Genomic DNA, 26,901 nt, shown 5'->3' with positions numbered 1-26,901 from the left:
CCAACAGCGAGTTGCAGTAATCCAGACGGGAGATGACAAGTGCCTGGATTAGGACCTGCGCCGCTTCCTGTGTGAGGCAGGGTCGTACTCTGCGAATGTTGTAGAGCATGAACCTACAGGATCGGGTCACCACCTTGATGTTAGTGGAGAACGACAGGGTGTTGTCCAGGATCACGCCAAGGTTCTTAGCACTCTGGGAGGAGGACACAAGGGAGTTGTCAACCGTGATGGCGAGATCATGGAACGGGCAGTCCTTCCCCGGGAGGAAGAGCAGCTCCGTCTTGCCGAGGTTCAGCTTGAGGTGGTGATCCGTCATCCACACTGATATGTCTGACAGACATGCAGAGATGCGATTCGCCGCCTGGTTATCAGAAGGGGGAAAGGAGAAGATTAATTGTGTGTCGTCTGCATAGCAATGATAGGAGAGACCATGTGAGGATATGACAGAGCCAAGTGACTTGGTGTATAGCGAGAATAGGAGAGGGCCTAGAACAGAGCCCTGGGGGACACCAGTGGTGAGAGCGCATGGTGCGGAGACAGATTCTCGCCACGCCACCTGGTAGGAGCGACCTGTCAGGTAGGACGCAATCCAAGCGTGGGCCGCGCCGGAGATGCCCAACTCGGAGAGGGTGGAGAGGATCTGATGGTTCACAGTATCAAAGGCAGCAGATAGGTCTAGAAGGATGAGAGCAGAGGAGAGAGAGTTAGCTTTAGCAGTGCGGAGAGCCTCCGTGACACAGAGAAGAGCAGTCTCAGTTGAATGCCCAGTCTTGAAACCTGACTGATTAGGATCAAGAAGGTCATTCTGAGAGAGATAGCAGGAGAGCTGGCCAAGGACGGCACGTTCAAGAGTTTTGGAGAGAAAAGAAAGAAGGGATACTGGTCTGTAGTTGTTGACATCGGAGGGATCGAGTGTAGGTTTTTTCAGAAGGGGTGCAACTCTTGCTCTCTTGAAGACAGAAGGGACGTAGCCAGCGGTCAAGGATGAGTTGATGAGCGAGGTGAGGAAGGGGAGAAGGTCTCCGGAAATGGTCTGGAGAAGAGAGGAGGGGATTGGGTCAAGTGGGCAGGTTGTTGGGCGGCCGGCCGTCACAAGACGCGAGATTTCATCTGGAGAGAGAGGGGAGAAAGAGGTCAAAGCACAGGGTAGGGCAGTGTGAGCAGGACCAGCGGTGTCGTTTGACTTAGCAAACGAGGATCGGATATCGTCAACCTTCTTTTCAAAATGGTTGACGAAGTCATCCGCAGAGAGGGAGGAGGGGGGGAGGGAGGATTCAGGAGGGAGGAGAAGGTAGCAAAGAGCTTCCTAGGGTTAGAGGCAGATGCTTGGAGTTTAGAGTGGTATAAAGTGGCTTTAGCAGCAGAGACAGAAGAGGAAAATGTAGAGAGGAGGGAGTGAAAGGATGCCAGGTCCGCAGGGAGGCGAGTTTTCCTCCATTTCCACTCGGCTGCCCGGAGCCCTGTTCTGTGAGCTCGTAGTGAGTCGTCGAGCCACGGAGCAGGAGGGGAGGACCGAGCCGGCCTGGAGGATAGGGGACAGAGAAAATCAAAGGATGCAGAAAGGGAGGAGAGGAGGGTTGAGGAGGCAGAATCAGGAGATAGGTTGGAGAAGGTTTGAGCAGAGGGAAGAGATGATAGGATGGAAGAGGAGAGAGTAGCGGGAGAGAGAGAGCGAAGGTTGGGACGGCGCAATACCATCCGAGTAGGGGCAGAGTGAGAAGTGTTGGATGAGAGCAAGAGGGAAAAGGATACAAGGTAGTTGTCGGAGATTTGGAGGGGAGTTGCAATGAGATTAGTGGAAGAACAGCATCTAGTAAAGATGAGGTCAAGCGTATTGCCTGCCTTGTGAGTAGGGGGGGAAGGTGAGAGGGTGAGGTCAAAAGAGGAGAGGAGTGGAAAGAAGGAGGCAGAGAGGAATGAGTCAAAGGTAGACGTGGGGAGGTTAAAGTCACCCAGAACTGTGAGAGGTGAGCCATCCTCAGGAAAGGAACTTATCAAGGCGTCAAGCTCATTGATGAACTCTCCAAGGGAACCTGGAGGGCGATAAATGATAAGGATGTTAAGCTTGAAAGGGCTGGTAACTGTGACAGCATGGAATTCAAATGAGGAGATAGACAGATGGGTCAGGGGAGAAAGAGAGAATGTCCACTTGGGAGAGATGAGGATTCCAGTGCCACCACCCCGCTGGCTCGATGCTCTAGGGGTATGCGAGAACACGTGGGCAGACGAAGAGAGAGCAGTAGGAGTAGCAGTGTTATCTGTGGTAATCCATGTTTCCGTCAGCGCCAGGAAGTCTAGGGACTGGAGGGTAGCATAGGCTGAGATGAACTCAGCCTTGTTGGCTGCAGACCGGCAGTTCCAGAGGCTGCCGGAGACCTGGAACTCCACGTGGGTCGTGCGCGCTGGGACCACCAGGTTAGAGTGGCAGCGGCCACGCGGTGTGAAGCGTTTGTATGGCCTGTGCAGAGAGGAGAGAACAGGGATAGACAGACACATAGTTGACAAGCTACAGAAGTGTTGTTTCTTGTATTATTGTCTCTTGTGTCTTTAGAGAACTGTTTCACTTTGATATCCTTTTTCTTCTGTCCTGATTTTCTCTTTCTTTTCTTCTGTTAACTAGATATTCTTTGTTGTTCTTCGTTAGCTAGCTAGCTTCTTCCAAAAGAGTCCCTAGCAACTACTAGATTCCTGTCATATGAGCTTCCCACAGCCTTTAGGATGCCCAGGTCGAACCATGGTGGTGTCCACCCCCGAGAGAGAACACCCTCTGTCACCCCAGACTGGAACGATGGCAAAAATGTAAAACTACTCAGAGTGGCAAACCACAAAGAGGCGTTCAGGGTTAGCATACTACTCAGCTAGCACATTTGGTTCCTTGGAAGTTGAGTGAACGTATGTTTTTGGTTTCACATTGGTTGTGGGAACTAAGCCATAAGTTTCCTGACCGGTAAAACTGATTTTTATTTAAAACGTTCTGAGAACAGAATTGAACATTTCTCCTGTTCTGGGAACATTTAGTTTTAGGTTGCAGGGAGGTTCTGAGAATGTTTCACTTTGGTTCCGTGAAAGTTTTATTAACGCTCCGAGAACGGAAATTATAGGTTATTTGAATAACTTCCTTAACTTTAATTGAATGTTTCAATAAGACCTCAACAACACTGCTAGCTTATTTTGGCTTAACTTTCTTGAACTCCAAGCACAAATAGGACACACATTTCATTAGGCATTAAACACGTTTTTATTGTGACATCAGTGAGATTTCAATTGATGATTTTCTTTTTTCTATCCATGGAATTAGTCCACTGCACCAGGATCAAATCAAATCACATTTATATAGCCCTTCTTACATCAGCTGATATCTCAAAGTGCTGTACAGAAACTCAGCCTAAAACCCCAAACAGCAAGCAATGCAGGTGTAGAAGCACGGATGGTGCTAGCATGCCATGTTTTTAATGCATTTTTACAGTATTTAGAGCTTATTGATGTTAATGTGTATAAGGCTTCGTAGCCTTGTAACCTAATTGCAAAGGTTGAGTTTTGGAAGTGTAACGGCTGTCTGGAAGAGGGAACCAAGGTGCAGCAGAGGATGTGTTCATCATTAGAATTTTAATTTAAAAAAACAAGAGAACACTACAAACTGAACAAAAACGACAGCAAACAGTCCTGTTAGGAAAATACTCTAAACAGAAACAATTACCCACAAAACCCAAAGGAAAAACATGCTCTTTATGTGTGACTCCCAATCAGCAGCAACGAGCTTCAGCTGTGCCTGATTGGGAGCCACACACATGGCCCAAAACAAAGAAATACCAAAACATAGAAAAAGGAACATAGAACGCCCACCCAATGTAACACCCTGGCCTAACCAAAATAAAGAACAAAAAACCCCTCTCTATGGCCAGGGCGTTACAGGAAGTGAGTTTTATTGAGTGGGTGTAGCTAAATTGTCAAGTGCAAAGTCTTTGGTGTAAATGTTTTCAAAGGCTTTGTTTCCTGAAAACAACATGTTCCCTGGATGTCTGTCTCTGTGTCTCTCTGAAAAGGTCAGCCTCCTGGGGCAGTCTAATGACACTGACACCTGTGTGATCAAGCGTCACTAAGTGCTGAAGTTGATCAAAGCCCTGTAACTGCAATGGGAGAGGAGAACACAGAGCACAGTGTGCACCGGACTGTGTATTCCTCATGGCCACCACAGGAGGACAAACTAACCCGCCGAGTACCCCCCCTCCCCATGTACGCATTGCTCCATGATCTATGCCAAACCCCCCTTCCCTCTTGTTCTGTCCCACCACTCCCCATATCTACGCCTGACACAGCAGTCTCCCCCACTAGGAGACACTGTGATGTGATTAGCAACGAGAGGCCAGCAATTAAAGGCCATTGGATTGATATTCCTATTGTCTGCTAGCCGGCCCTGCAGACCTTAACCTGCGTTATTGCCTCCAGATCAATCCATGCCTCTCCAACTCCCCTGCCGCTGCGGACAGGCTGACCTTAGCTTGCAGATCAGGGATCAATACCAGGACAAACACACTGGTTAAGGCAAGGCTGGGGTGAGCCAACATACTCTGTGTCCCGACTCCTGACGGGCAAACTAAAACCAAATCACTTCGAAGCCCCAGAGGCCTGGCTGTCAGCAGCACGGTTGCCCAGTGACTTAGCCTGACTGGACCTCTGAATAGGAAACTTAATCACGCTTTGATTGGACACATAATCAAGCCTTGAGCTCAGGTGCAGCGGGAACACTGAGTTAATCAATCCCCCACACTCTCTCCCTTACTCACTCCACTACCTCACACTGCCAGAACACACACATACTGCACAACCGCTTAGGTACTGTAGGTCCCTTCTCCATGTCAGACACACAGAAGAGACATACACACCCACACACATATCATATAGTGCTGTGGTAAACCAAATATGTGTTCCACAGTGGCTGGCAGATAAGAGGAGAGACAGAGGCTCACACAGAGACAGATAAACACAGAGGGATCCAGAGCGCTCTCTCTACCTCTCTCTCTGATTCATGTTCAGCCCCGTCATCAGCAGCTCTCACGTTCTTTCCTGTGGATTCATATTCAGCCCCTTCAGCAGCACAGACACCACTGCCAATGCACAGAGCAAATAACATCCCACTCTCAAAACAAACTGCTGTCATTAAAATACTGTCTAGTCTGGGCCACAGTTAAGGTACAACACTGCCATCTAATGGACTGGGGAGGGCCCCCCCCCACACACACACACACTGCAAGACCCCTCTGGGGTGTGATTTGCATTCCCGTAGTGTCCCTCTCGTTGTGTAAGGGACCGTGACAGGTTGACAGTGATCTGGTCCCCAACGCCTTGAGTCAGCGATTCAGCTCTGTGTCTCCTGATACCCCCTGGTCCCTGGCATCTGTCTACCACTGACCCCCTGGACCACACCAACATCACTCTGCCAAACAGAACCATGGACCAGGCCAGGCCCAAGAAACACACACATACCAACTACCTCAGACTCCAACAGTACTGTACTGTCTCTCTGAAACGCTCAGTCTTACTGCTGGTGTCTCCCTGTATGCTCTCTCTCAGGCTTTATAATTGGCTTTCTCTGTTTCCTTAGTCACCTACAGCTGAGGAGCAGATGTATATCGCTGTAGATAAAGTGAGATAGACAGCGTGCATCTGAGAAATGACCACACCTTTATCTTTACTCAGGTTATCATAGGATCAGGCCCAGCTAGCACATAACGTTCTGAGAACCATATGTTTCTTAGAGCTTGGTGAGAGTGTGGTTGTCCTATGGTTATTTTGCGTACAACTTTCCCACAACATTCTGGGAATGGTGCAGGATACTCAGCTAGTACATAACATTCTGAGAACCATGTTTCGTAGGTGGGAATGTCAGTACTTCAGCATTATATTTTCTACAGCACGGTTTCCCAAACCGAGTTTGGGAAATCCCTGTCCTCATGGTTCAATTTAAAGTCATGTTCGCAGAACGTTCCAAGAACGTTAAAAAACAACGTTCTTCTGTGGGAATTTCAGAACTACAGCATAACGTTTTCTGTGGGAATTTCAGTACTTCATCCTAACATTTTTTGCAGGTTTCCTCATGGTTCTATTTAAAGTCATGTTCTCAGAACATTAAGAACATGTTCCATGATAATCCCAGTTGGGATTGTATATAACTCCCGCATGTGGGAAAAAACAACCTGTGGTTGGCTCACATAAAAACTTGACCCTTTTTAAACACAATTTTATTGTTGTCTGCTTGTTTTAGTCAATTACAAAACTACACTGAACAAAAATATAAATGCAACATGTTTCATGAGCTGAAACAAAAGATCCCAGAAATGTTCTATTCGCACAAAAAACATTTCTCTCAAATTCTTTGCACACATTTGTGTATACCCCTCTCAGTGGGCCTTTCAGCTTTGTCAAAATAATCCATCCACCTGACAGGTGTGGCATATGAAGAAGCTCATTAAACAGCATGATCATTACACAGGTGCACCTTGTGCTGGGGACAGTAAAAGGACACTCTAAAATGTGCAGTTTTGTCACACAACAAAATGCCACAAAATGTCTCAGGTTTTGAGGGAGCGTGCAATTGGCATGGTGACTACAGGAATGTCCACCAGAGATACCGTGACGATATCCTGAGGCCCATTGTCGTGCCATTCATCCACTGCCATCACCTTATGTTTCAGCATGATAATGCATGGCCCCACGTCGCAAGGATCTGTACACAATTCCTGGAAGCTGAAAATGTCCCAGTTCTTCCATGGCCTGCATACTCACAAGACATGTCACCCATTGAGTATGTTTGGGATGCTCTGAATCGACGTGAATGACAGCTTGTTCCAGTTCCTGACAACATCCAGCAACTTCGCACAGCCATTGAAGAGGAGTGGGACAACATTCCTCAGGCCACAATCAACAGCCTGATCAACTCTATGCGAAGGAGGCAAATGGTGGTCACACCAGATACAGACTGGTTTTCTGATCCACACACCTAACTTTGAAAAAAGGTATCTGTGACCAACAGATGCATGTCTCTATTCCCAGTCATGTGAACTCCATAGACTAGGGCCTAATAAATGTATGAGTGAGTGCTAGCTAGCTACCGACCGGAACATTAAGCTAGCCAAGACCAACAACACAAACAAATGAACTATACAGCTAATGTACAAGTAGTGAGTATGTTTGTTTTCCCCAATTTGTGGCTTTGATCGAGGGGAATTCCTTATTATTATGTGAACCTGTATTGAACCTGTCAAGAACAAGGGGAATGGAACATCCATAGACTTCTAATAGAATCCATAGATTTCAAATTTTAAATCATCAGTGACATCACAAAGCAGAAAGAACTTTGTGTTTCTCAACATTCTGTGGTGAGAGAAACAAACCTGCTTGGTACTCGATCCCACAGCCTTTAGGATGCCCAGGTCAAACCACGGTGATGTCCATCCCAGGGGGAGAACACCCCCTGTCACCTTGGACTGGATCGATGGCCAAAATGTCAAATTACTCAGAGTTGCCAACCACAAAGAGGCTTTCAGGGTTAGTATTCATGTGTTGCATGTTTCGTCACAATATTATTTTGAACGTTGGTCTTGAACTGATGCCCGACTGAGCATTCTACTTAATGCGTCATCAGTGAGCGCTGATGAAGATTTCATCAAAAGTGCATTACAGTGGCTTGGAAATTCAATGACATTCAAAACGAGGCAAATAATTAATAGGAAAACCTTTTGTCATTTTGATGTCACCGGGATTTTAGCTAGCTAACGTTAGCATTGCTAGCTATTTGTTATGAAATCTGCTTGCTAATGACAACACTGCCATCTGTCTAAAGTAAATTTGAGGACATGATATTGCTGGCTAAGTTGTTTCCTACTAAATCTTACTACTTTAGCAATGTCATCGTATTTCCAGGCACTCTAGTGTAATTTATACGAAACAGTAGTTAGCCTCCGTCCAGCATGACTGGGTTTATCACCACTTAAGGGCACCACTATGATGCTGCCGATAGAGGGCGGCTTGAGAACGTTTATAACAGTGCTATGAGGCAACCAAGTGACAGAGGTGCATGCTATGAATACCTAGCTAGCACATTTGGTTCTTTAGAAGTTGTGGTAACGTATGTTTTTGGTTTACAGAAGTGAACGTTTCGCCTGTTCTGGGACATTTATTTTTAGGTTGCAGGGAGATTCCTACAACGTTTTACTCTGGTTCCTTAAAAGTTTTATTAATGCTCAGAGATCGGAAATTCTAAGTTATTTGGAGATTTTTCAATAACTTCCTTAACGTTCGCTGATAGGACACATGAAATTCATTAGGCATTAATCATGCGAACACATTTATTTTTTATTGTGACACGGCATCAGTGTGATTCAAACCTATGATTTTCTGTCCTGTTCTCTAGCAATGGAATTAAGTCCACTGTGCCACAAGGATGGAGATACCATAACATGTTTTATATTACATATACAAAGCATTAAGATCAGGTGTAAACAAGACAGAGGCAAGTTTTGTTGATGCTTAGAACAGAATGTATATGTTTTTAAATAACATTCTTAGAACATTCTCTGAACATTAAAGTTGGTGTTTTTTATAGAAAGTTTTCCTCATGTTCTGAGAATGGAATTTAGAGATTATTGATGTTAATGTGTTCAGTGGAGGCTCATAATAATGGCCAGAACGGCGCAAATGGAATGGCATCAAACACCTAGAAACCATAGCTGTGTTCGAATACTCATACTAACCGCAGTAACCATACCACCCTAGTCATAGACTGTTCTCTCTGCTACCGCACGGCAAGCTGTAGCAGAGTCTAGGTCAAAGAGGCTTCTAAACAGCTTCTACCCCCTTCTACAAGACTCCTGAACAGCTAATCAAATGGCTTCCCTGACTATTTTCAGGCTTCCCCTATTAAGGTGCCACCACCCTGTGGTACAATTCAATTATTTTGAACATTCCCAGAATATTGCCAAGAACTGACATAAAAGAGAAGCATAAATTCTCTGAAAGTTCTGAGAATCTCGCTTAAGTCACCATTTTTGAGAACTTAACCAGAATATAGTAAAACTGACATTAAACAGAACCACATGGGGACTTGTGTTTCTGTTTAACATTCTTGGAACCATTGGATAACATGACTTTAAATAGAACCATGAGGAAACCAGTAGGAAACGTTATGCAAACTACTGACATTCCCATAGAAGAAGTCCTAGCCGTGTCTGAATCCTTGCTTAGGAGGCCACCAAAAATCCTGAAATTTCCATTCCTAACTACAACTTTTTCCGACAAGATAGAACTGCCAAAGGGGGCGGAGTTGCAATCTACTGCAGAGATAGCCTGCAGAGTTCTGTCATACTATCCAGGTCTGTGCCCAAACAATTCGAGCTTCTACTTCTAAAAATCCACCTTTCCAGAAACAAGTCTCTCACCGTTGCCGCTTGTTATAGACCATCTTCATCCCCCAGCTGTGCCCTGGACACCATATGTGAATTGACTTCCCCCATCTATCTTCAGAGCTTGTACTGTTAGGTTACCTAAACTGCGGCATGCTTAACACCCCGGCCGTCCTGCAATCTAAGCTAGATGCCCTCAATCTCACACAAATTATCAATGAACCTACCAGGTACAACCCCAAATCCGTAAACACGGGCACCCTCATAGATATCATCCTTACCAACTTGCCCTCTAAATACACCTCTGCTGGCTTCAACCAGGATCTCAGCGATCACTGCCTCATTGCCTGCGTCCGTAATGGGTCTGCAGTCAAACGACCACCCCTCATCCACTGTCAAACGCTCCCTAAAACACTTCAGCGAGCAGGCCTTTCTACTCGACCTGGCCCGGGTATCCTGGAAGCATATTGATCTCTTTCTGTCAGTAGAGGATGCCTGCTTATTCTTTAAAAGTCCTTTCCTCAGAATCTTAAATAAGCATGCCCCGTTCAAAAAATGTTGAACTAAGAACAGATATAGCCCTTTGTTCACTCCAGACCTGACTGCCCTTGACCAGCATAAAAACATCCTGTGGCGTATTGCATTAGCATCGAATAGCCCCGCGATATGCAACTTTTCAGGGAAGTTAGGAACAAATATACACAGGCAGTTAGGAAAGCAAAGGCTAGCTTTTTCAAGCAGAAATTTGCATTCTGTTGCACAAACTCCAAAAAGTTCTGGGACACTGTAAAGTCCATGGAGAATAAGAGCACCTCCTCCCAGCTGCCCACTGCACTGAGGCTAGGAAACACTGTCACCACCGATAAATCTACAATAATTGAAAATTTCAATAAGCATTTTTCTACGGCTGGCCATGCTTTCCACCTAGCTACCCCTACCCCGGTCAACAGCTCTGCACCCCCACAGCAACTTGCCCAAGCCTCCCCTATTTCTCCTTCACCCAAATCCAGATAGCTGATGTTCTGAAAGAGCTGCAAAATCTGGACCCCTAAAAATCAGCTGGGCTAGACAATCTGGACCCTCTCTTTCTAAAATTATCCACCAAAATTGTTGCAACCCCTATTACTAGCCTGTTCAACATCTCTTTCGTATCATCTGAGATCACCTAAAGATTGGAAAGCTGCTGCGGTCATCCCCCTCTTCGAAAGGGGGAGACACTCTAGACCCAAACTGTTACAGACCTATATCTATCCTACCCTGCCTTTCTAAAGTCTTTGGAAGCCAAGTTAACAAACAGATCACCGACCATTTTGAATCCCATCGTACCTTCTCCGCAATGCATCTGGTTTCTGAGCTCGTCACGGGTGCACCTCAGCCACGCTCAAGGTCCTAAACGATATTATAACCGCCATCAATAAAAGACAATACTGTGCAGCCGTCTTCATCGACCTGGACAAGGCTTTCGACTCTGTCAATCACCGCATTCTTATCGGCAGACTCAACAGCCTTGGTTTCTCAAATGACTGCCTCGCCTGGTTCTACTTTTCAGATAGAGTTCAGTGTGTCAAATCGGAGGGCCTGTTGTCCAGACCTCTGGCAGTCTCTATGGGGGTGCCACACGGTTCAATTCTCGGGCCAACTCTTTTCTCTGTAAATATTAACGATGTCGCTCTTACTGCTGGTGATTGTTTGATCCACCTCTACGCAGACGACACCATTCTGTATACTTCTGGCCCTTCTTTGGACACTGTGTTAACTAACTTCCAGACGAGCTTCAATGACATATAACTCTCCTTCCGTGGCCTCCAACTGCTCTTAAATGCAAGTAAAACTAAATGCATGCTCTTCAATCGATCGCTGCCCGCACCTGCCCGCCTGTCCAGCATCACTACTCTGGACGATTCTGACTAAGAATATGTGGACAACTACAAATACCTAGGTGTCTGGTTAGACTGTAAACTCTCCTTTCAGACTCACATTAAGCATCTCCAATCCAAAATTAAATCTAGAATTGGCATCCTATTTTGCAACAAAGCATCCTTCACTCATGCTGCCAAACACACCCTCGTAAAACTGACTATCCTACCGATCCTTGACTTCGGCGATGTCATTTCCAAAATAGCTTCCAATGCTTTACTCAGCAAATTGGATGCTGTCTATCACAGTGCCATCCGTTTTGTCACCAAAGCCCCATATACTACCCACAACTGCGACCTGTATGCTCTTATTGGCTGGCCCTCGCTTCATATTCGCCACCAAACTCACTGGCTCCAGGTCATCTATTAGTCTTTGCTAGGTAAAGCCCCGCATTATCTCAGCTCACTGGTCACCATAGCAGCACCCACCCGTAGCACACGCTCCAGCAGGTATATTTCACTGGTCACCCCCAAAGCCAATTCCTCCTCTGGCCGGCTTTCCTTCCTGTTCTCTGCTGCCAATGACTGGAACGAATTGCAAAAATCACTGAAGCTGGAGACTCATATCTCCCTCACTAACTTTAAGCATCAGCTGTCAGAGCAGCTCACAGATCATTGCACCTGTACATAGCCAACTGTAAATAGCCGATCCAACTACCTCATCCCCATATTGTTATTATTATCTTGCTCCTTTGCACCCCAGTATCTCTACTTGCACAGTCATCTTCTGCACATCTATCACTCGTGTTTAATTGCTACATTGTAATTACTTTGCCACTACGGCCTATTTATTGCCTTACCTCCCTAATCTTACCTCATTTGCACACACTGTATATAGATTTTTTCTATTGTGTTATTGACTCTATGTTTGTTTATTCCATGTGTAACACTGTGCTGTTGTTTGTGTCGCACTGCTTCGCTTTATCTTGGCCAGGTCGCAATTGTAAATGAGATCTTGTTCTCAACTGGCCTACCTGGTTAAATAAAGGTAAAAATTTAAGAATGTAAAAAATAATGTTGTTTCTTAACATTCTCTGAACTATTTGAGAACATTCCCAATGTCAAACCAGTTGGAGAACGTTTCTAGAACATGACCTAAATGAAATGTAACCATGTTTCAACTTTTAGGAAACGTTCTGTTAAAATAATGAAATACCAAGACAATTATGTTCCTTAAATGTGCTGAGAAGGTTACAAAGTCAAGGAACTATCCTGCACCATTCCCAGAAAGTTGCGGAAGGTTGTATGCAAAATAACTTTAGGGCAAGTACGCAATCACCAAGGTATTAGAAATATATGGTTCTCAGAATATTATGTGCAAGCTGGGTACAGACCCCTGAGTGGGTTAGGCAGATAACATAAACTGAAAACAACAAGGTGGTTGAAAAGGTGCATACAGGGCCTCCCGAGTGGTGCAGTGGTCTAAGGCACTGCATCGCAGGGCTAGAGGCGTCACTACAGACCCAGGTTCGATCCCAGGCTGTGTCAGTACCGGCTGTGACCGGGAGTCCCATAGGGTGGCACACAATTGGCTCAGCATCGTTCCGGGTTAGGGCAGGATTTGGCTGGGGGGGGGGGGCATTACTTGGCTCATTGCGCTCTAGCGACTCCTTGTGGTGGGCCGGGCGCCTGCAGGCTGATTGCCATCATCAATTGAGCGGTATTTTCTCAGAGAGAAGGGCGGTTTGGCGGGTCATGTTTTGGAGGACGCATGACTCGACCTTCGCATCTCCCAAGTCCGTTGGGAAGCAGCAACAAGATCGCAATTGGATATCACGAAATTGGGGAGAATTTTAAAAAAATAATATATATATATATATATCCTCTCTAGGGTAGGGGGCAGTATTTTCACATCCGGATAAAAAACGTACCGATTTAATCTGGTTATTACTACTGCCCAGAAACTAGAATATGCATATAATTGTTTGATTTGGATAGAAAACACCCTAAAGTTTCCAAAACTGTTTGAATGGTGTCTGTGAGTATAACAGAACTCATATGGCAGGCAAAAACCTGAGAAGATTCTGTACAGGAAGTGCCCTCTCTGACCATTTCTTGGCCTTCTACACTCTCTTTATTGAAAACAAAGGATCTCTGCTGTAACGTGACACTTCCTAAGGCTCCCATAGGCTCTCAGAAGGCGCCAGAACGTTGAATGATGACTTTGCAGTCTCTGGCTGAAAAACAGTAGTGCATTTGGTAAGTGGTCAATCTGAGAACAATGAGACGGGCGCACGCGTGCACATGAAGAGTCCATTTTAGATTTTGAGTCTTTGAACGAAAACAGGGTTTCCCGGTCGGAATACTGTCGCTTTTTTCCGAGAAAAATCGCATAAAAATTTATTTTAAACAGCGTTTGACATGCTTCGAAGTACGGTAATGGAATATTTAGATTTTTTTTGTCACGATACGCGTCCGCGCGTCACCGTTCGTATAGTGTCTTGAACGCAAGAACAAAACAGAGGATATTTGAACATAACTATGGATTATTTTGAACCAAAACAACATTTGTGGATGAAGTAGAAGCCCTGGGAGTGCATTCTGACGAAGAACAGCAAAGGTAATCCAATTTTTCTTATAGTAAATCTGAGTTTGGTGAGTGCCAAACTTGGTGGGTGTCAAAATAGCTAGCCCGTGATGGCGAGCTATCTACTCAGAATATTGCAAAATGTGCTTTTGCCGAAAAGCTATTTTAAAATCGGACACCGCGATTGCATAAAGGAGTTCTGTATCTATAATTCTTAAAATAATTGTTATGTTTTTTGTGAACGTTTATCGTGAGTAATTTAGTAAATTCACCGGAAGTTTGCGGTGGGTATGCTAGTTCTGAACGTCACATGCTAATGTAAAAAGCTGGTTTTTGATATAAATATGAACTTGATTGAACAAAACATGCATGTATTGTATAACATAATGTCCTAGGAGTGTCATCTGATGAAGATCATCAAAGGTTCGTGCTGCATTTAGCTGTGGTTTTGGTTTTTGTGACATTATATGCTAGCTTGAAAAATGGGTGTCTGATTATTTCTGGCTGGGTACTCTGCTGACATAATCTAATGTTTTGCTTTCGTTGTAAAGCCTTTTTGAAATCGGACAGTGTGGTTAGATTAACGAGAGTCTTGTCTTTAAAATGGTGTAAAATAGTCATATGTTTGAGAAATTGAAGTAATAGCATTTCTAAGGTATTTGAATATCGCGCCACGGGATTCCACTGGCTGTTGAGTAGGTGGGACGATTTCGTCCCACATACCCTAGAGAGGATATATATATATATATATATATATATATATATATATATATATATATATATAAAAAATGAAAAGGGGCATAGGCCTAAGTAAAAGTTTATTTTCAGAGGGGGGTATACTCACTGGTCTCTATCAGTTTAAGAAGCTGAACCAGGCCCTCAGCAGCATGGAAAGTCTCCACAAGAACTGCTGGCTACGGGAGGAGAGGAGGGTCAAACAGAACCTGAGGAGGCTAATTAGCGTGTCTCCTACTTTCAGAAGCCAAACACTATTCCAGGTAATATGACGTGTGTTAACATACTGTAAGTAGTGCAGAATTCAGTTCATTGGACTGAGTATGATGATTTTGAGCATGTGCCTCTCTCCCCTCCAGGGGCCTAGTGATAACAGCAGGGCTGAGCTTAGTGGAGGGGGCAGCAGGGTACAGCTCCCCACCTGCCCCCAGTCCCATGCCAGCCGAGAGGACTGTTCCTCCTGCTCTCTCAACAGCCCTCTGTTCAGGATCCCCCAGAGCACCGCAGCCCCATCCCCACAAACCAGCCACAAAAGTCAGTACACTGAAGTACCTGTATCTGTAGAACAAAACACAGAAACAACTATTTTTTCCCCCTTACTGTAATTAATGCCCTACAATCTGCAATAGTAGCTGGTGTAATAGAGTGCTTAAATAACTAGTGTAATAATCTCTGGTCATCTCTGCACCTCTCTCCAGGTCTGATTCTCCCTCTTACCATTAACGGGGACACCATGTCCCCCCACCATCTGTGGCCCAGAGACACCCTGTCAGAGAACCCCTCCTCCTCAAGGGGGGGTATGCGTTACGGGGGTCTGACCCCACGGCCCAGCCAGCACCCTAGTACCCTGAGCTTGACCCCCAGTACCCTGAGCCTGGATGGCAGCACTACACTCCTGCTCCCCACCCCCAGCCTGCTGGCCTTGCTTCCCCCCCAGCTGTCCCCGGAGCTCCATGGGCTACAGGAGGCTGTGCTGGGCTTCCCTCTGCTGCAGAAGAGGGTGAGGGAGCTGATCACTCGGGCTAGGGCCACTGAACAGGAGAGACAGGACCGACGCAACCTCACACTACGTCCCCTGGAGGCTCTGCGCTGCAGGTGAGAAGAGATACATACAGTATATTACCGTTTTTTTTTATCGCTTTGGTGCAATTTTCACAAGTATGTGGTAAATCCCAACTCTTAGTAGAAAACTCAAAACAGATCATCATAAAGGCACTTGTTTCAAAACTCTAAGCACATTTTCAGTTGACTAAGTAGTATTTCTGTAAGCCCTTTTGTGGGGAAAAACTAATTCTGATTGGCTGGCCTTGGTTCCCCAGTGGGTCAGCCTGGCTTCCAATTGGATGGGCTTATGCCCTACCAAGCCCACCTATGGCTGCGCCCCTGCCCAGTCATGTAAAATCCATAGATTAGGGCCTAATTTATTTATTTCAGTTGACTGATTTCCTTACATGAACTGTAACTCAACAAAATCTTTGAAATTGTTGCATGTTGCGTTTATATTTTTGTACAGTATATACTCGCATGTACTACTATGATGATGACTATTATGATTTTACTTCACAGTAAGTAAAAATCTGAGATGTACTATATGTAACAAATAAAATCAGAGTTTACTGGTCGGGTACACAGATTAGCAGATGTTACAGCAGGTGCAGTGAAATGCTTGTGTTTCTACTTCCTACAGTGCAGTAATACAATATCAATACAATACCAATATGCTATACAAATAATCCAGAAAGTCCGAAACAAGAAAGAAATGCATCCCCGGTACAATAAATCAAATATGTATCCAAAATGAAGTTGCTGAGGTCTTTTTGATGGGGGGTACAATACAATCTGATTTGCGTAGTTAAAAAAAGGTTAAATAAAAAAAAGTACAATACAATACTGTAAAATACAGTACACAATTACAGTAAAGGTGGAAGATGTACGTATGATTGCCATCCCCCATGAGCGTACCACCCACAGTCAGGCCAAAGATAAGGCATGCAATGATTTCAACCCAGAACTATGTCAGGCTTGGATTCGCCATACCAAAAGGTTTTTCCCCAGATGCATGAGCAATGGGTATATTTACTGCAATTTCCATGAGAACATATGGCTAAATGCTCAAGACAGGCTTGATGCAAACTAGTGCCTGCTAAACATTGTTTCTTTAATTCTTAGGGCTAGGCGCCCTGCCAGCGGGACACCTGTCGACAACTTCCGGTGAAATTGGAGGGAGCGCAATTCAAATAAATAATCATAAAAATTATGGATATTAAACATTTAGGTACATACAAGTGTCTTATATCGGTTAAAAGCTTAAAGTCTTGTTCATCTAACTACATTGTCCGATTTACAATAGGCTTTACAGCAAAAGCATGCCATGCAATTGTTTGAGGATGGCACACCACATCAAAATATTTTTCAACCAGCACAGGCTTCAAAGATCACAAATATTGATTAAATATTCACTTACTTTTTGAAAATCTTCCTCTGATTTGCCATCCAAAGGGTCCCAGAGGGTCCCAGCTACAACATGCATGGTCGTTTTGTTAGATAAAATCATTTTTTCTATCCCAAAAAGTCTGTTTAGTTGGCGCCATCGATTTGAGTGATCCAATTGTTAAACATGCAGAGAAAGAAATCCAAAAAGCTACTGCTAAACTTTGTTAAAACAAGTCAAATACATTTCTATTTAATCCTTAGGTACCCTAAAATGTAATTAAACTGTAATATTTCATACGGAAAGAAGTATGTTCAATAGAAAAGCAAAATTACCAAGTGCGTGCGCACAGACTGATTTCCAACTCTGACTCTCAGTACTAAAACTCAAAATTCTTACTCATTTGGGAAGAAACAAGCCTGAAACCTTGAACAAAGACTGTTGACATCTAGTGGAAGCCATAGGAATTGCAACCTGGGAGCTGGATTTGGATATAACCCTATACGTTCCATTGGAAGAGCATGGGATCTCAAAGAAAACATTTTCCGGTTGTTTTTTCTTTGCATTTTCTCCTACCATATCAATTGCGTTATAGTCTCATACATTATTTTAACATTTCTACAAACTTCAAAGTGTTTCTATCCAATGGTACAAATTATATGCAAATCCTGGCTTCTGGGCCTGAGTAACAGGCAGTTTACTTTGGGCACGTCAGTCAGACAGGAAGTGGAGAAAAATAGACCCTAACCTGAAGAAGATAATTTATTTCATTTGATTACATTGTGAAACATACTGTGCATTCGGAAAGTATTCAGAGCCCTTTACTTTTTCCACATTTTGCTAAGTTAGAGCCTTATTCTCCCGGGCTCCTGAGTGATGCAGCAGTCTAAGGCACCTAAGGGACCTAAGGGACTCTCAGACCATGAGAAACAAGATTCTCTGGTCTGATGGAACCAAGATTGAACTCTTTGGCCTGAATACCAAGTGTCACGTCTGGAGGAAACCTGGCACCATCCCTACGGTGAAGCATGGTGGTGGCAGCATCATGCTGTGGGGATGTTTTTCAGGGGCAGGGAGACTAGTCAGGATCGACGGAAAGATGAACGGTGCAAAGTACAGAGAGATCCTTGATGAAAACCTGCTCTAGAGCGCTCAGGACCTCAGACTGGGGTGAAAGTTCACCTTCCAACAGGACAATGAACCCTAAGCACACAGCCAAGACAATGCAGGAGTGGCTTTGGGATACGTTTCTGAATGTCCTTGAGTGGCCCAACCAGAGCCCGGACTTGAACCCGATCAAACATCTCTGGAGAGACCTTAGCTGTGCGGTGAAGGTTCCCATCCAACCTGACGGAGCTTGAGAGGATTTGCAGAGAAGAATGGGAGAAACTCCCCAAATACAGGTGTGCCAAGCTTGTAGTGTCATACCCAAGAAGACTCAAGGTTGTAATTGCTGCCAAAGGTGCTTCAACACAGTACTGAGTAAAGGGTCTGAATACTTATATAAATGTAATATTTCAGTTTTGTTTTGTTTTATAAATTTCCAAAAATTCTAAAAACCTGTTTTAGCTCTGTCATTATGGGGTGTTGTGTGTAGCTTGAAGGGGGGGGAAATATTTAAGGTTGCAACGTAACAAAATGTGGAAAAAGTGAAGGGGTCTGAATACTTTTCAAATGCACTGTATCTTCAATGATCACACCTTTGATCACATGGGATAGAAATTATGGAAATTTGATGTTAAGTAAATTTTTATTTTTTAACCTTTATTTGATCAGGGAGTCATACTGAGGTCATACCAAGGTCTCCTTTACAGATTAGCCCTGAATTACATAAATTACAGAAAATACACACTTCAAAATATAAATACAAAATGCAAGCCGAAAGAAAAACACGATCATAAAAAAAACACATTCATCATTAATAAAGTTCTCAATCAGCTTTCTGAATTTCCCTAGATGCATGAGAACATCAAATTTAAGAACATGTCAACGATTGTTCCACAAATAAGGTGCAAGAAAACTAAAAGCTGATTTATCTAACTCAGTGGAGACCAAAATAATTTCCAGAGTTAACTATACCTGAGACCAGGTGTGGTAAGTCGTATGTCTAAAGTTTAGTAATGATGTTAGGTACAGTGGAACTTTTTGTAAAAGGGCTTCACAAATGAAAACATAGTAATGTATCAACCTACGTGACATCAAAGAGGGCCAACCAACTTTCTGCAAGAGAATGTTGTGATGAGTACTAAAATTGTCACCTGTAATAAAGCGCAGTGCACTATGATAAACTACATCTAATGGCTTTAATGAAGTGGCAGGTGCATTCATTTAGATGATAGTCTTGGACCGATATGAACGTCGACTGAATAATCTGCATTTTACTATTTAGCGAGGGGCAGGACCTATTTCTATAGAAGAAGGCCATTTGTATTCTCAGCTTCTTAACTCATCAATATGCTTTTCAAAGGACAGATTTTCATCTATCCAGATGCCCGGATATTTAAAAGCACGGACACGATCAATATGGCTACCACCAATACAATTTTTATGCGCTTTATTGAACAAAATATACTTTGTTCTACCTGCATTCAGTACTAATTTCATGTCAATAAAGTGTTTCTGTAATACAATGAAGGCAGACTGTAGTTCAGATAGAGCCTGGTCAACTGTGGGGGCAATAGCATACACAACAGTATCATCGGCATACAAGTGCAGGTAAAACATTTTTACAGACAAGTCGATATTGTTATTAATGTTAACAGTAAAAAGTACGACCCCTTCGGGACACCTTTCGTAATATCCAGGAAAGCACCTTTGGCAGCGATTACAGACTCAAATCTTGGTATGACGCTACAATCAATCAATCAATCAATCAATCAAATGTATTTATAAAGCCCTTTTTAAATCAGCAGATGTCACAAAGTGCTATACAGAAACCCAGCCTAAACCCCAAACAGCAAGCAATGCAGATGTAAAAGCATGGTGGCTAGGAAAAACTCCCTAGAAAGGCAGGAACCTAGGAAGAAACCTAGAGAGGAACCAGGCTCTGAGGGGTGACAAGTCCTCTTCTGGCTGTGAGAGGTGGAGCTTATAAGAGTACATGGCCATTTAAGGCCAGATTGTTCTTCAAGATGATCACAGTGGTTGTAGAGGGTGCAACAGGTTAGTACCTCAGGAGTAAATGTCAGTTGGCTTTTCATAGCCGAGCATTAAGAGGTCGAGACAGAAGGTGCGGTAGAGAGAGAGAGAGTAGAAAACAGCAGGTCCGGGACAAGGTAGCACGTCCGGTGAACAGGTCAGGGTTCCCTAGCCACAGGCAGAACAGTTGAAACTGGAGCAGCAGCACAGCCAGGTGGACTGGGGACAGCCAGGAGTCATCAAGCCAGGTAGTCCTGAGGAATTATCCTAGGGCTCAGGTCCAATGGGAGGGAGATAAGGAGAGAGAGAGAATTAGAGGGAGCATACTTAAATTCACACAGGACACCAGATAAGACAGGAGAATTACACCAGATATAACTGACTGACCCTAGACATAGACAATTGCAGCATAGATACTGGAGACTGAAACAGGGGTGGGTCGGGGGACACTGTCTGCCCCGTTCGACAATACCCCCGGACAGGGCCAACCAGGCAGGATATAACCCTACCCACTTTGCCAAAGCACAGCCCCCACACCACTAGAGGGATATCAACAGACCCCCAACTTACTTCCCTGAGGCAAGGCTGATTACAACCCACGAAGATCTCCTCTAGCACACGAGCCTGAAGGGGTGCAAAACCGGACAGGAAGATCACGTCTGTGACTCAACCCACTCAAGTGACGCACCCCTCCTAGGGACAGCATGGAAGAGCACTAGTAAGCCAGTGACTCAGCCCCCATAATAGGGTCAGAGGCAGAGAATCCCAGTGGAGAGAGGGGAGCCGGCTAGGCAGAGACAGCAAGGGCAGTTCGCCGTTCACCATCGCACCCCTGGGCCAGACTACACTCAATCATAGAACCTACTGAAGAGATGAGTCTTCAGTAAAGACTTAAAGGTTGAGACCGAGTCTGCGTCTCTCACATGGATAGACAGATCATTCCATAAAAATGGAGCTCTATAGGAGAAAGCTCTGCCTCCAGCTGGTTGCTTAGAAATTCTAGGGACAATAAGGAGGCCTGCGTCTTGTGACCGTAGCGTACGTATAGGTATGTACGGCATGACCAAACCGGAGATAGGTAGGAACAAGCCCATGTAATGCTTTGTAGGTTAGCAGTAAAACCTTGAAATCTGCCCTGGCCTTAACAGGAAGCCAAATGTGTTTAAATTTGGGGGTTTTAGTTAGGATTCTAGCAGCCGTGTTTAGCACTAGCTGAAATGTATTTAGTGCTTCATCTGGGTAGCCGGAGAGTAGAGCATTGCAGTAGTCTAATCTAGACGTGACAAAAGTATCGATCAGCTTTCTGCATAATTTTTTGACAAAAAGTTTCTGATTTTTGCAATGTTACGAAGATGGAAAAAAGCTGTCCTTGAAATATTCTTGATAAGAGAGAAAGATCAGTGTCTAGAGTAACGCAGAGGTCCTTCACAGTTTTATTTGAGACGACTGTACAACAATTGTCAGATCCAACACCAGATCTCTTTGTTTCTTGGGACCTAGAACTAGCATCTCTGTTTTGTCCAAGTTTAAAAGTAAAACATTTGCCGCCATCCACTTCCTTATGTCTGAAACACAGGCTTCCAGGGAGGGCAATTTTGGGGCTTCACCCTGTTTCATCGAAATGTAGTATCATGACTACTTTCATTAATCTGATGACTGTTATTTATTTAATCCACTAACTATGTTTAACTGTTACCAGATTAAATTAATCATGTAACAATTAACTAATTAGGATTTGTGGTACCACAGAATAGGTTATTTAAAGAGTTACCATCTCCCAAATTAAACTCTATAAGGTATATACTGTATTTATTTCATCGATAAACAGCCATCTTATTAATCATTACCTCTTATCATATCATCATTTTGAACAGCCATCTTATTAATCATTACCTCTTATCATATCATCATTTTGAACAGCCATCTTATTAATCATTACCTCTTATCATATCATCATTTTGAACAGCCATTTTATTAATCATTACCTCTTATCATATCATCATTCTGAACAGCCATCTTATTAATCATTACCTCTTATCATATCATCATTCTGAACAGTCATCTTATTAATCATTACCTCTTATCATATCATCATTCTGAACAGCCATCTTATTAATCATTACCGCTTATCATATCATCATTTTGAACAGCCATCTTATTAGTCATTACCGCCTATCATATCATCATTCTGAACAGTCATCTTATTAATCATTACCTCTTATCATATCATCATTCTCAACAGCCATCTTATTAATCATTATCTCTTATCATATCATCATTCTGAACAGCCATCTTATTAGTCATTACCTCTTATCATATCATCATTCTGAACAGCCATCTTATTAGTCATTACCTCTTATCATATCATCATTCTGAACAGCCATCTTATTAGTCATTACCGCTTATCATATCATTCTGAACAGCCATCTTATTAGTCATTACCTCTTATCATATCATCATTCTGAACAGTCATAACCTCATGCATCTGCAAAACCCCCAGCCTTCCTCATGATTCAGCACTACACAAATTGGTTTAATTATTTATTTACTAGCTAACTAAATAATAACCGGATAACATACACACTTGATACGTGAGAAATACGAGAGAGAGAGAGAGAGAGAGAGAGAGAGAGAGAGAGAGAGAGAAAAAAGACACTTATCGTCAATACATTTCAGAATTATTTTCACATTAATCATATAGTTTGCCCCCAAACCGCTGCCCATTTGGAATAAGAAATCATGAATGCATTTGCGTGTGGGTGTCTTTGTCCGTTGTGTAGTCCTGAACAGAACTACAGAGTTCACCCTTTCATTACGCAAGGTTAAATTAATATCCTCAGTTAGATGGTTAACCGATTTTTGTACTCCAACGTCCTTGGGTAGGTGGAGGGAGTCTGGAAGGGCATCTAGGAATCTTTGGGTCCGAGAATTTATATCACAGCTTTTGATGATCCTTGGTTGGGGTCTGAGCAGATTATTTGTTGCGCTTGCAAACGTAATAAAAAGGTGGTCCAATAGTCCAGGATTATGAGTAAAAATATTTAGATACACAATATTTATTGCATGGGACAAGGTATGACTGTGGCAATAAGTAGGTCCAGAGACATGTTGGACAAGACCCACTGAGTCGATGATGACTCCGAAATACTTTTGGAGTGGGTCTGTGGACTTTTCCATGTGAATATTAAAGTCACCAAAAATTTGAATATTATCTGCCATGACTACAAGGTCCGATAGGAATTCAGGGAACTCAGTGAGGAGCTCTGTATAGGACCCTGGAGGCCTGTAAACAGTAGCTATAAAAAGTGATTGAGTAAACTGAATAGATTTCATGACTAGAAGCTCAAAAGACGAAAACTCAGTCTTTTTTTTTTGTAAATTGGAATTTGCTATCATAAATGTTAGCAACGCCTTTACGGGATGCGCAGGGGATATGGTCACTAGTGTAACCAGGAGGAGAGGTCTCATTTAACACAGTAAATTCATCAGGCTTGAGCTATGTTTCAGTTAGGCCAATGACATCAAGATTATGATCAGTGATTAATTCATTGACTATGACTGCCATGGAAGTGAGGGATCTAACATTAAGTAACCCCATTTTGAGATGTGAGGTATCACAATCTCTTTCAATAATGACAGGAATGGAGGAGGTCTTTATTCCAGTGAGATTGCTAAGGCAAACACCACCATGTTTTGTTTTGCTCAACCTAGATCGAGGCACAGACACGGTCTCAATGGGGATAGCTGTGCTGACTACACTGACTGTGCTAGTGGCAGACTCCACTAAGCTGGCAGGTTGGCTAACAGTCTGCTGGCTGACCTGCACCCTATCTCATTGTGGAGCTAGAGGAGTTAGAGGCCTGTCTATGTTCATAGATAAGATGAGAGCACCCCTCCAGCTAGGATGGAGTCCGTCACTCCTCAGCATGCCAGGCTTGGTCCTGTTTGTGGGTGAGTCCCAGAAAGAGGGCCAATTATCTACAAATTCTCTATTTTGGGAGGGGCAGAAAACAGTTTTCAACCAACGATTGAGTTGTGAGACTCTGCTGGAGAGCTCATCACTTCCCCTACAAGCTTGGCACACCTGTAATTTGGGAGTTTCTGGAAGGTTCTCTCATCTCCACAGAGGAACTAGAGCTCTGTCAGAGTGACCATCGGGTTCTTGGTCACCTCCCTGACCAAGGCCCTTCTCTCATGATTGCCTCAGTTTGGCCAGGCGGTCAGCTCTAGGAAGAGTCTTGGTGGTTCCAAACTTCTTCTATTTAAGAATGATGGAGGCCACTGTGTTTTTGGGGACCTTCAATGCTGCAGACATGTATCCTTCCATAGTTCTGTGCCTCGGAGCTCTACGGACAATTCCTTCAACCTCATGGCTTGGTTTTTGCTCTGACATGCACTGTCAACTGTGGGACCTTTTATAGACAGGTGTGTGCCTTTCCAAATCATGTCCAGTGAGTTAAATTTACCACAGGTGGACTCCAATCAAGGTGTAGAAATCTCAAGGATGATCAATGGATAGCAAAGGGTCTGAATACTTATGTAAATAAGTTATATCTGTTTTTAGTTTTTTAAATAATTTGCAAAAATCTGGAAAAACCTGTTTTCGCTTTGTCATTATGGGGTATTGTGTGCAGATTGCAGAGAAAAAAAATAACATTTAATCAATTTTAGAATAATGCAGTAATGTAAAAAAAAAAAAAAGTGCAAAAAGTCAAGGCCGGAGGCACTGCACATTGAATTCAATCTGTCAAGTAATTTTTAAACCAATTACATGCAGCCTGGTCTAGGCCAATTGAGGAAAGCCTATGAATTAGCAGTGAGTGATGAACAGTATCGAAAGCCTTTGACAGGTCAATGAAGAGGGCAGCGCAATGTTGCCTTTTATCCATTAAGTTAACCACATAATTTATAACTACGGATGCAGCATAGATAGTGCTATGACCTGGTCTAAAACCCGACTGATGTACATTTAGAATACATTTTCAAAAATAAGATCTTAGCTGAGAATGAATCAAAGATTGAAATATTTTAGCTAGTCAAGAACGTTTAGAAATAGGTCGATAATAAGGGTCACCACCTTTTGTGAAGGGGGAGTACATGGGCCGCCTTCCAAAGCATTACCAGATATAATTGTCAGGTTAAAAATATGGGTTAATGATTCAGCAATCAGGGGGGCAGAGAGCTGCAGCAAAAATGGATCAAGCATATCAGCTCCAGTGGATTTTTTTTACATCAATTTTAAGCAAGTTATCTAGCACATCAAGGATAGTAAATTGTTGTAATGAAAACAAAGATTCACTAGAAGTTGACGGGTTAACCATCGAGACAGCTGGAGGCTGGCAGAGCGAAGAGCAGTCGATTGACTGACCAGTGTAATGTATAATGGGTAGTGCAAGTGTATTGCCAAATGTGAAAACAGTGCTATGTACTGTAATGTACAGTACGGTACTATAGCATATTACATTCAAATGGCAATTTTCAAACCTAATATTTTTTTGCCATTGGATTAACTGGTTGTTAAAATAACTACATTGAGAAGATATCATTATGTTGTGTTTTGGTGATTCAACCAATGTACTCATTATATTTCACAGTAAACGTATATATTTTGCATCAATGGTTGTGTGGTGAAATATGTTTTCAAGCAAAATGAATGCACAACGAAAGGCTTTAAAACATGTAAGACTGGCTGCGTTACAAGTGTTCCCAGTTTGTAGTTTTGTATTAAGATTTTTCTTTAATTCACCAAAGTGATAAAAAAAACGGTATACTGCAGCCTTCAAGCTGTTCTAATATATTGAATCCAATCACTGATAACGCAGTTGGAATATTGATATTAAGATGACATGGTATTAATTGCAATGCAACAGCCGCTGTAATGACTGCTGCAATACATCATGCTACGTGTGTGTACAGGTACCTCCGTCTCTCTGAGAGTAACATCAGAACTCTGCTCCAGCAGTGTAAGGACAGTGGCATCGATATGGACATCCATCCTCATATGAAAGACTCTGACATTGATATCAGCAAGCTATTCAAGGACTCTCCCCCTCCATCCCCGAGATGAGATACAGACACAGATAGACACACAAATCACGAACACACACACACGATAAATACATTCTTGTAAAGTGCAACGCGTATAGCCTCATAACTGTGATCGGTCCTTTATATCTTCAAAAACAAAATACTCGAAATGTGTTTTATTTTTTGCTGTGTCTAAAATTTAAGCTGTCCAAATGAATTTACAAATTCAACGAGTCAAGTCACGGGGGGAAAAAAAACAACTTTACCAGAGATACTGTATATAATGACGAGATGGTCTTGTCTCCGCCCTAACAATGAGAGTCGTTGAACCAAAGGCAGCTTATCGTGGTGTTCCCACATGGACACATTTTGACAGGCGTGGACCTCTCGCTTCACCGCTTCCTCTGGCTTGACTCAAACCTAACTTGTAAGTGCATGGTAAAATGTGACAGAATATGCAGTGTTTCCATTAGGCCACTAGAGGAAGCTGGTGAAGCAGCAGAGTGGTGGATCATCAGTCGGTCTGTCTGTCGGTCTCCTCACGTCGATACACCATTTCCAGCCTGAGCAGCTCCCATTGGCCCATCTAGATGGTCATCTATTGGCATAATCACAAACTACAGGAAACAGGTTTTCTTAGCCAAATATCACATAAGATGAACAAACACAACATGTCTATTCGAAAGCGATGTTAACAACCACACTTGTACATTTTTCTCACATGCTTTA

At 43.3% G+C, this 26,901-nt stretch overlaps 1 protein-coding gene across 1 annotated transcript; it reads left to right on the top strand.

The window, feature by feature from the left end:
* The first annotated feature begins 7,410 nt into the window (after nt 1–7,410).
* On the top strand, nt 7,411–26,688 carry LOC106561109 (uncharacterized). Its single transcript, XM_014124757.2, has 5 exons — nt 7,411–7,545; nt 14,699–14,839; nt 14,936–15,110; nt 15,275–15,671; nt 26,062–26,688. The coding sequence occupies exons 1-5, from the start codon at nt 7,423–7,425 to the stop codon at nt 26,210–26,212; spliced, it is 987 nt and encodes a 328-aa protein (XP_013980232.2). The 5' UTR covers nt 7,411–7,422; the 3' UTR covers nt 26,213–26,688.
* Nucleotides 26,689–26,901: the final 213 nt, after the last annotated feature.

This window comes from Salmo salar, chromosome ssa10 (assembly GCF_905237065.1).
Source record: "Salmo salar chromosome ssa10, Ssal_v3.1, whole genome shotgun sequence".
NCBI classification, from domain to species: domain Eukaryota; kingdom Metazoa; phylum Chordata; class Actinopteri; order Salmoniformes; family Salmonidae; genus Salmo; species Salmo salar.
This window is presented reverse-complemented; position numbering and strand designations above follow the sequence as displayed.